Source organism: Cucumis sativus, chromosome 2 (genome assembly GCF_000004075.3).
Source record: "Cucumis sativus cultivar 9930 chromosome 2, Cucumber_9930_V3, whole genome shotgun sequence".
In the NCBI taxonomy this organism is placed as follows: domain Eukaryota; kingdom Viridiplantae; phylum Streptophyta; class Magnoliopsida; order Cucurbitales; family Cucurbitaceae; genus Cucumis; species Cucumis sativus.
The window spans coordinates 20066851-20077716 of record NC_026656.2 but is presented as its reverse complement, the minus strand read 5'-3'; the positions used below and the strand labels follow the sequence as shown (position 1 = coordinate 20077716).

At 31.3% G+C, this 10866-nt stretch overlaps 1 protein-coding gene across 1 annotated transcript; it reads left to right on the top strand.

The window, feature by feature from the left end:
• The first annotated feature begins 7898 nt into the window (after window positions 1-7898).
• Window positions 7899-10686, top strand: LOC101220615 (glutamyl-tRNA reductase 1, chloroplastic-like). The gene is given in 3 exon segments (NM_001280574.1): window positions 7899-8261; window positions 8494-8735; window positions 9224-10686. Coding segments are annotated over 3 exon segments (1659 nt in total). The 5' UTR covers window positions 7899-7975; the 3' UTR covers window positions 10355-10686.
• Window positions 10687-10866: the final 180 nt, after the last annotated feature.

The following is a 10866-nucleotide window of genomic DNA, read 5'->3' as shown; positions in this document are numbered from 1 at the left end:
ACCAACCCAAATTTTCTATGTATATTTTGAAAGAACAATTGATTGGATTAAGGAGAGATTGGATAGTTTGAACATCAATATAATCCATAGTTTGTTTACTAAACTTGTTAAGTTTGAAGTTTGTAGGACAAACCCTTTGTTTTTTTTTTATTCTTGTAATAATTGTTTACATACCTCAAACTAGGTCTTTTTTACATATTATCCAACTTTCTAAATTTGCATTTCCAAAGCATATACAAAGCTTTTTAAACATTGACTACACACTCTTGAACTCATTATTTTTCTTTACGACTTTAATAATGTAAATTCTAGATTTAAAAGTTTACCTAATTCACATCTCAAACGTTGCGTTTTTCTATATATCTAATGTCCAATCTTACATAAAAAGAGTCATCCTTATCTTTATATTTGATGTTAACTTTCATTTACTTTTAAAGAATAACACTAATTATTGTAGTAATCTCAATTCAAAATAAGAGATTTGGAACGAGTTTCGTCTTAAATTATATGATCGTTAAAAAGAAAGTATAAAAAGGAAAGATGGAATAACTGTGACATAGTTGATTGAAAGTACATACACTATATACTAAACTAAATTAGGAAATTTAAAAAGTAGATAGGTACTAGAGAGTGAAATGAGAATATAAGTAAAGGAGAAGAAAATTATATAATGCATATTTGATGAACCAAAACAAAATAGTTTAAAAAGAATTATACATATTAAGGGTGAGATACATGCCTAGCTAAATTTGGTGTCTGTGTTATAAATGCCCTATTTCCCATAAATGTCTCTTAAGATCATAAAACAAACAACTCCAAAAAGAAAACTTAGATTAGATAGCAGAAAAATAGAGATGGAGAGAGTGGGTCGTTGCCCTTTATCTTTCACCAAAGTGAGTGAAAGCCAAACATAGAGAAGTGGCCACTAACAAAGCTTCTTTTACCACAAATGATGGAAAATTGAAGGATTTTTGCAAAATATTAAAAGAATAATTGTCGTCTCATCATAAAGTTAAATAGATCGTTAAAAATCATAATGAACTTCTTGAACACTCTCACCTAGTACAATTTTAGATTATGATTGATTTAAAAGCCTTGAATTATTGACGTGTGAAAGTAATTTAATATCATATCATCTAATAAGTACTATTAAATAATCATATGACTTTAAATTCACGTAATTCTAATCTATAAACCACTTCAAGCCTTGTAAAATAAGTGTAGTTGTGTTAATCATATAATGCTTGAAGATCATGTTTCTTTGTAATATGAGTCATGGAGAGGATTCTCTTTGTTTCTTTTACGATAGTAGTACTAGGAAATCCTTTTTGGCAAGTTAAATTGAATTCAAGTTTAATTTCTAAATTTTTAGCCATACATTAATGAATTCAACGACAATCAATTAACAATGAGATGAGAATCAATGTTTATGTGTTATAAAGATTGAGTCGTTTTTTCATCTTTTACAAAATAGAATAATCCTCAAAGTTAGGGATACCTATATTATTATAAATAAGATGAGTAATGAAAAGAGACCCATTAGCCAATTTTTTAAACCATAAAAATCTACTGCATACTCAAATTATAAAGTCGATGAATGAAACTTATAATTTAACCCCTAATATATAGTTTGATTCCTTTCGAGTTTAAAATATTCATCACTTTCTTCCATTTGTTTAGGGTTGTTTTTCTTTCTTTTTTTCTTCTTCTTTGAACCCTTTTTTGCAGTTAAATATAATTCTGACTCTATATTTGATAAATATATAAAACAAAGACCCCACGGCACGATGCCTTTAACTGTGACAAAGTTAAAAGTTTCTTCCATTCTAATATATATATATATATATATTTCATAATTTCGTTGGTCTCTATTATTGTTTTTGTTTTTCCTTTTTAAATATTCTGCTCCATGCATAGCCACAGCAGCCATTTTCAAAATAAGAAGCAAACGGCAGATATTCTTTATCCATCCACAAAAACATACATATATAATAATGATAATAAAAGCAAATAATAGTAAATAAAAATACAGAGATTACGTAGATCACTTCCCTTTTACTATATACTTAGTTTAATACATTAAAAATACGTAAATGAAGTAATGAGTTGAAACAATAACCCCATATAAGAAGAAAATAAATTATATAAAAAGAAAGAAAGAAAGAAAAATAAAAATTAGGTAGAAGTAGAATTCAAAGATGCCAATTGTGTGGGAGATAGAGATAATTCATTGGTCTTAAGAAAGGACATATCAGAAGCCGTAATGTGTGTAATGCCTTTCAAAAAGGGATTTTAGATTGGACCATTTAATTTTGCATGCCCTACGAATTACGATATATATATTATTATAGAGGCAAAATAAACTATTCTTTATTCTCTTTTTATTTTAAAAAAATAATAATCATAATGATGAAGTGTTTATTTTTAGAATATTATTGGGTCTTTGGCTTGAGAGGGGACAGACACGTTTGTTTGGGGCAGTGGGTATTGGTTTATAGGGTAGTCAAGTGGGTCATTTTTAGGGAACAAAAGTGGTCTTTTGTAGGGCATGTGGGAAGGCTTTAGGGTATGGGAATTCTCTCTTTTGGGACAAATTTAAGCCATCTTCTTTGTCTTCTCTTCTCCCCTTGTCAATTTGTAAAAATAAATCCATTCCAATTACATCTTTAAACTTTGAACGGCAAGAATTGGACCTTCCAACCTTATTATAATCATAGAAATTAATGTGATCATCAAATTATGATATAAAAAACCAACAAACTTCTACAAAGGTATACAATTATGTTAAGACTTGAATTTTAACATGCGTGAATGCTCAATGTTTACTTTTACATAAAGTTTTGGGAGTACAAACAATTACAACTATAATTACTATTATTATTATTTTATATATAAAAACAATAATTCCGATAATGTGAAATTAAAACCGACCCACATAAAGGAATGTCTCAAAGAAAAAAAAAGAAAAGAAAACTCGCATATATGTCAATTATTTTGTTGTTTGAAAATTGCCCCACATTATTATTATTAAATAAAAACCCTAATGTTTTGTCTTCTTTTGGTCTTTCACACACACTACTCTCACTATCCCACACACCCAATATTTCTTTGACACAAAAGTCAATCAACTAAACTTTGATAACAACTGCTCATGCCAGCAGATGAAGCAGCACTTTTGCCTTCCACTAGCCTACCACTATATAATTACTTTCCTAAGCTAATGTATGTTGTTAAATGATATATTATTTTATTTTAAAGGTATTTGTTTTATAGTTAGATAAAATTTTCACATAGTAGTATTAGAAATTTTCTAAAAACAGAATGAAAAGAATAGAAAGGATATGTGTTATTACATTAGTTGTGTTTAGTTTTATGCAAAACACGTGGATATAAGATAGAAGGTGAAAAAGTTAGGAAAACTAAGCCAACCCTTTTTATCTCTTTATCTTTGTATGTTTGCCTTGAAGTGAAAATGAGGTTTATTTATGTGTGTGTGAAGGGGAAATTAAGAAAGGTTCCATTATAAAATTTAGTGGGGTTGACTTTTATTATTATTATTGTTGTTTTCATATTATTTTTGTAGCAAATGTTTGACCAAATTCAAACTTAATTTTGAGAAAAATATTAGTTTGTGTGCTTTGACATTTGTCTTGTGTGCATATTATGTTAGTGTTGTTATGTTCATAAAATGGATTACCACATTTATACTCAACTCAACCAATGAGAACTTCCTATAGAGGCATTTGAGAAAGATGGTGCTTCTTTCTCTCTGATCTCTTTTTCTTTTTCTAGGGTCAAACTTCAAAATAACCTTTGTGGAATTTTGAATAATTTTTGGTTGGAACCATCATCAACACCATGTTGATAATGATCATGATGATGATGATGATGCCAACAAATGACAATGACGACGACAACAATCCACTACTATAACGCATGATCGTGATTTAATCTATCTAGTCGTCAAACATTCCAAAAAAAATCATAAACTAAGGAAGCAACAACTCACATCCATCATCAGACATATCGTAAGGAAATAAAAAGAAAGCTTTGAACATTGTCGGTCTAAGTTTTACTATGACTTCAAATACGTAACCTTCATGATTAGGAAAAGATTGGTCCAAAGAAAAACTACGCAAGAGAAAGAAAACAAAAAGTTAGAGACGATATCTATTGAAGTTCCGGTTCAAAACGACGAGAGATGTGATATATTGTTTGAAGTAAAAGGATGGGAATAAATATTGGTCTTTGGCAAAAAGCAATACGGAAGCATGCTTCCTTCCCATTGTAATATTCAAGCCAATCCACTACAAGATTAGGGTTTTGAACATTCTTTCTTACTCATTTTTCTTCCCTTTTTACCCAAAAATGTCTTATTCACTATACATATTCTTCTTCACCCTATCATTTTCTCCTTTTACTATACCAAAAAGTTACATGATTTGAATTTCAAGTTTATTATAAAACTTTTGAACAATCAATCCTATCTTTATGAATCGAGAAGAATATAAAAAATGTTCACTACAATGGATAACTATAATTATACCTATCGATACACATATCTTTTATTGATTACATGTAAATTATGCAGACATCGGTTCAAGTATAGATCGGTGGACAAAACATTCATTACTTTATAAAAGTTAAAGAGTTTAATTCTCCACCTTACATTTTAATTTTTTGTTTTTGTTTTCTCTATTTCCTAAATTGTGTTTTTAAATTGAGAAATTATTAAAAATAGAACATTCAACAAAATATTTTCACTTTATAGAAAAATTAAATGTAATTAATTTTCTGTTTTAGTGATTTTGTTTATGGAATGTAAATAGTTTGTTAAAATTCTCTTTTTTTTAAAAGAAAAAATCATTTTAAATTTTTGTTTACTAAAAAACAAAAACCATATATGTTTCCAAACTAATTTTGTTTTCTATTTTTTATTTTTTATTTTCATTTATAATTTTAAAAACTTTCAAAAACAAAAAATTAATTTTCTTTTATAATTAAAAAAAAAAAGTTATCAAACACATCTATTTTTAAAAAACTTAATTAAGAAAAATCAAAAAATGAAGTACCAAACATGTCCTTAAGCTTTTTATTAATATTTTTTTAAAAAAAGTAAAATATATGTATACAAATTGAAGATAAATAAAAAGAAAATTTGTTTGTTTGTGAGATGAAATATTGGGTTTGGGCCTGTAGGTTTCTGTCATTTTCATGGGTGAAATTTGAAAAATTGGGCCCAAAAGCAATAAATAAGGTTGCTTGCTCTTGTGGATCATTGGGAATTTTTTTTAGAAAAGCTATATTGAATTGAATTAAATTAAATTAAATCAAATCAAATCAAATTATTCTTTCCTTGAAAAGTCTACACATTTTTGTATTGGGTTAGGCCAGTTTTATATTTTTATATCATTTGTACTTTTATTTTAGAATTAAAGAATAAAAAAATTCCTTCAATTGTCATCATTCAGTTGATGCAAACTTACAATTTTTGTGCTTCATCAGCAATCAAATTCCATTCTTAAAAAGAAAAAATTATATATATATATATATACCAAATTCCAAAAAGTTTGTCTTCTTCTTTTTGGGAAACCAAAATAGTGCTTTTTAAATATAAATGAAAAAAAATAGAATTTAATTCAAAATTTTGAGGATTCTCGGAAATTATTTTGAAATTCTGAAGTTTATTCAAGGGATTAAAAAACGGCCCATAAAATGTCCATTTTAGTTTTTATTTGGGTTTTGAGCCCATCCCACAATTGTGAAACAATGCATTTTGAATCGGCCTAGTTAGTTTCAAAGCCCACCATGATCGGAGTTTTTTTACTGTTTGGTTTTCTCGTTTTTAGGTTTTGAATCGGCCCATTTTTATCATAGAGTTGAATTCTTAGCCAATAAAACTACTTTTTCTTTAGTTTTCAAAACTTTGGATTTTAAAATCATATAACTTGGTTATCATACAATACTACTTTAGACTTTAGTTTTTGTTTCTAAAACTTGTCTATAACTTCAAACATAAGGATTGTGGAGAGTAGTTATGGAAAGCAAATACAATTTCTAAAATAAAATATTTATATAAGTTCATCTCGCATTAACAAATATAAGCCATACCCAAATTTAAAAAATCCAACAATAACCAACCATATGTTAAAAGAAAACAACAGCAATTAGTAAAATGCTAAATTCACATAGTGAATTTTTATTATAAAGAAACAAAAACACATATGATAGATGGAATAAAAATGTCAGTATACAAATTTGAAAATATTTAAAAATAAGAAACCCAAACCATTACCAATACTTTTATTTTAGATGAAAGTAGAAAATGGATTCATCAAAATTGTAGGCAACAAGAAAGAACCCATAACTTGGAATCCACCTCAATTTTTACTAAATTCAGGAGTTTAATGAGGATTTGTAAAGCTAAAGTTTTTCTTCTTAGGGAAACCTTAAATGTTGATCAATCATCATAATAACAAAAATATATGTGATTCCAAAGTTTTGTGTGTTATTTTGATACAACTTATGTACATGTGTCTATGTGTAAGGTATGAGAGAGTTGAGTGTTTTTGTTCTCTGCTTTGGTATCAAGGAAAGCATCTCTAATCCTTTCCTATCTTTTAGGCTTATCATTTTAAAATGGATCCATTACAACTTAAGTCTTTCAACTCATCAACTCATCAACTCATCTCATTAATCTTCCTTCACTTCAAATACTATTGATATATTATATATAAATGAAATCTTTGGCTCTTTAGTTTTTACCTTTACTACCTCCTCATAGTTGAAATTGTTTAATATAGATATGAGACAAAAAACGCTATATTATGTAAAGATAGAATTGACGGGTAATATCAACCTCGAGGTTAAAGAGGTTCATTAACAATTTACCAACGTTGTTTGTGTAACATTGGTATAATTTTAGAATATATATGATGTTATTGAAGATTGAAAAGTGAGTGCAAGAGTGTTGTCCACATATGAGTTGTGTAAGAAACTTGTGGCAAACACAAGCACTGAAATCTTATGAATCAATCCCTATCACATATCATTCCCATCCAATTCAATCATCTTATCTTTATAACAACATAAAATAATTTTAATATTCAAAACAAATGTAATGATCTTTTTATTTTTGAGCCGGGAGGTTCACTTCAAATCGCTCAAAATTAAAATTCTTACTAGAAGAAAATGAAATATCAATAAAAGAAAATGTACTAATTAAAGGAAAAAGAATGGATAGATTGAAAAATACCATTTAGGGTCGGTTTTTATGAAGATTTATTATTAGATATTGATGGTTGTGTGTTTAACCTTTGGCCACCAAGACATGTTTATAGGAAGATGATATTTTGTTATGAATCCCAACAAAAGAAAGAATTGAAAGGAGGAGAAGGTTCTATTATAACTTATATACTATTAAATTACACAAGATGAAGATGAAGATGAAGATGAAAGCGAACGTAATTCCATATTAATGAATAAAAAATGTAAAATAAATTTATAAATTGCATTAGAAATATTATAATTGGAGGTGAATTAGGTTTTATAAATATGATAATTTTTGTTTGAAGAAAATAGGGCTAAAAAGGGATGAGGAGAGGGTGAAGAAGATAGAGGCTGGAAATGAGTGTGGATAAAGGCGTGTGTTCAACCCACCAATCACAACGAAGAGAAATCACAAATCTTCAAATTTCATAATCCCAATTCTAAATTCTCTTCCTTTTTTGATTTCATCCCCCAATCCCCAAATCCCCCAATTCCCAATTCCCTAAACACCTCTTTTCTTTTGCTTTCCTACCCTCCATTTCTTTCATTTTTGCACTTTCGTCCTTCCATTTACCTCCTCCTCCCATTTCACCATGCTCCACCATTTTTGCTTCTGAATTGAAACAACTCAACCTTCGTTTCCAATTCCCACTTCTCCCTCTCCCTCTCTCTGCTTCTCCTTTCTGGCTTTAGGGCTTCCCTTCAAATGGCTGTTTCCACCAGTTTTTCCGGTGCTAAATTGGAAGCCCTTTTGTTCAAATCGGCTTCAAATTCTTCCTCCACCAGGAATTTGTCTTCTTCTCACCTTCCCGGTTTCTGTAAATCCATTCGAACCAGGAGAATTCTATTTCAGCGAACTGGGGTTTCCTCTTTCACCCCATTCAAGTGCGAGCTTGCTTCTTCTGATGTTTTGGTTCAGAATGATGAAATTGATCCACCTAAATCTTCTAATCTCTCTGCCCTTGAACAGCTCAAGACCTCTGCTGTTGACAGTATGTTTTCCCTTTTATTATACTTTCCCATTACTTGAATTTGCATTACAATCTTAACCATTACTTCTAGTTTCAAATTCCCAATTCCTTAATGTTTGACTTCCATCATTAGCTCTTGGGTATGTGATTGAATTTCTATTTGTCAAAATGCTATATGGTGGGAAGAGTTGTAAAACATGTCTAAACTGGTGTGTTCACTGAAGTTTTTGGGTTTTTTCTGTATGGAAATTAGGATATACAAAGGAAAGAAGCAGCATTGTTGTCATTGGGCTTAGTATTCATACAACACCTGTTGAAATGAGAGAAAAACTGGCCATTCCTGAGGCAGAGTGGCCTCGAGCCATTGGAGAGCTCTGTGGCTTAAACCACATTGAAGAAGCAGCCGTTCTTAGCACCTGCAACAGAATGGAGATATATGTTGTTGCTTTGTCTCAGCATCGTGGAGTGAAGGAAGTGACTGAATGGATGTCCAAGGTTTGATTGATATTAAGATTCATAATCTTTGAAAACTACCTTTTTTCCATGTTAGATTATACCTATATGGTTTTGTTTTCCCTTCTATCTGATTTTGTACTTTCCAAGCATCTCCAGGTCTTAGCTTTTATATTTTCAGATGTATTTTCCAAATGCTATTGAATGTCACAACCTGCCCCAGGGTAGCCTGAACCTAGGATGAGATGTGATGACAATAGACTCCGAGTTTGCAACGGAATTTACTGTAAAAAATTATTATCTTTAAACCTTACTTTGAATATCCAGACGAGCTTCCTTTATGTCGAAATCTCAAGGCTAGATTAGATAGGCTTTTTGTATGAGATTACCTAACAACCACAATTATTGAAAGATTAGAGAAGGACTGTATCCTCTGATTCAGACCACCACCATTGAAGAATATGTTTTCAACTTTGATGTCATGTGAAAAATGGAAATTCATATGAATAGTGGTTTGTTGTTGTTTTCAGACAAGTGGAATCCCGGTTTCGGAGATTTGCCAGCACCGGTTTTTGCTGTATAACAACGATGCCACACAACATATTTTCGAAGTTTCAGCAGGCCTTGACTCTCTTGTTCTAGGAGAAGGCCAAATCCTTGCTCAGGTTAAACAAGTTGTCAAGGTTGGACAGGGTGTTGCAGGATTTGGAAGGAACATTAGTGGGCTTTTCAAGCATGCCATCACGGTGGGTAAACGGGTAAGAACAGAGACTAATATTGCTGCTGGAGCTGTTTCTGTGAGTTCCGCTGCTGTCGAATTGGCCTTGATGAAGCTTCCTGAACCTTCACATGCCACTGCCAGAATGTTGGTGATTGGAGCTGGTAAGATGGGAAAGCTTGTAATTAAACATTTGGTTGCTAAAGGCTGCACAAAGATGGTTGTTGTGAATCGGTCTGAAGAGAGAGTCACAGCCATCCGTGAGGAGATGAAGGATGTCGAGATAATCTACAAGCCCCTCACGGAAATGCTTAGCTGTACAGCTGAAGCAGACGTGATATTTACCAGCACAGCTTCTGAAAGTCTTTTGTTTACAAAGGAGCAGGTTAAGGATCTTCCCCCTGTTGGGCATGATGTTGGGGGCTTGAGGCTTTTCATCGATATCTCTGTTCCTCGAAACGTCGGAGCATGTATCAACAATCTCGAAGATGTACGAGTGTACAATGTTGACGACCTTAAGGAGGTAGTTGCTGCAAACAAGGAAGATAGGCTCCGAAAAGCAATGGAAGCACAATCAATTATCACTGAAGAATCCAAGCAATTTGAAGCTTGGAGGGATTCATTGGAGACTGTTCCAACAATTAAAAAACTAAGGGCTTATGCCGAAAGAATCAGAACTGCCGAGTTAGAAAAATGCCTATCAAAGATGGGTGATGATATCCCCAAGAAGACTCGACGAGCTGTGGATGATCTTAGTCGTGGTATAGTTAACAAGCTGCTTCATGGTCCTATGCAGCATTTGAGATGCGACGGGAGTGACAGCCGAACTTTAAGTGAAACCTTGGAGAACATGCACGCTCTAAATAGAATGTTCAGCTTGGAAACAGAAATCGCAGTGTTGGAACAGAAAATCAGAGCTAAAGTGGAACAAAACCAGAAGTAAGCAGTAGTAATATTATATGAAACTCTCGTTCACCTCCCTTTGCTTTTACTTCCACAGTTCGAAATAAGGGGAAAACTCCTCACCTCAGTTCATCGTGATCTCGAATCCCGTAATTAATCTTCATTAATCCCTCTGTGGGAACTTTCCTTTTGATGATTTGTGTATTGACAATGGTGAAACCTGGTCTGTCATACCTCTGTGTTGGCTTGTTCCTTGTCCATTTGTGAGGTAATCTTTGTACCAAGTTTGTAATCTGTATCTGAAATGTGGTTAATTTTTGTAATTAAGATACTGATTTTCAATATATAGAGATAATCCTTCATTCTTCTGTCATTCTGTAATATCTCCTGCTGCTTCTTTTGCTTATTTGCGATCAAATCAATATTAGGCCAACAAGTGAGGCTTCAGATATATCTGCACTAAGTTGTAAGTTCTTTTTTGTTTTTTGTTTTTAATGTTTATGATCACATCTACTGTTATAATAAAAAACTAAACCAGTTTTCACTATACAT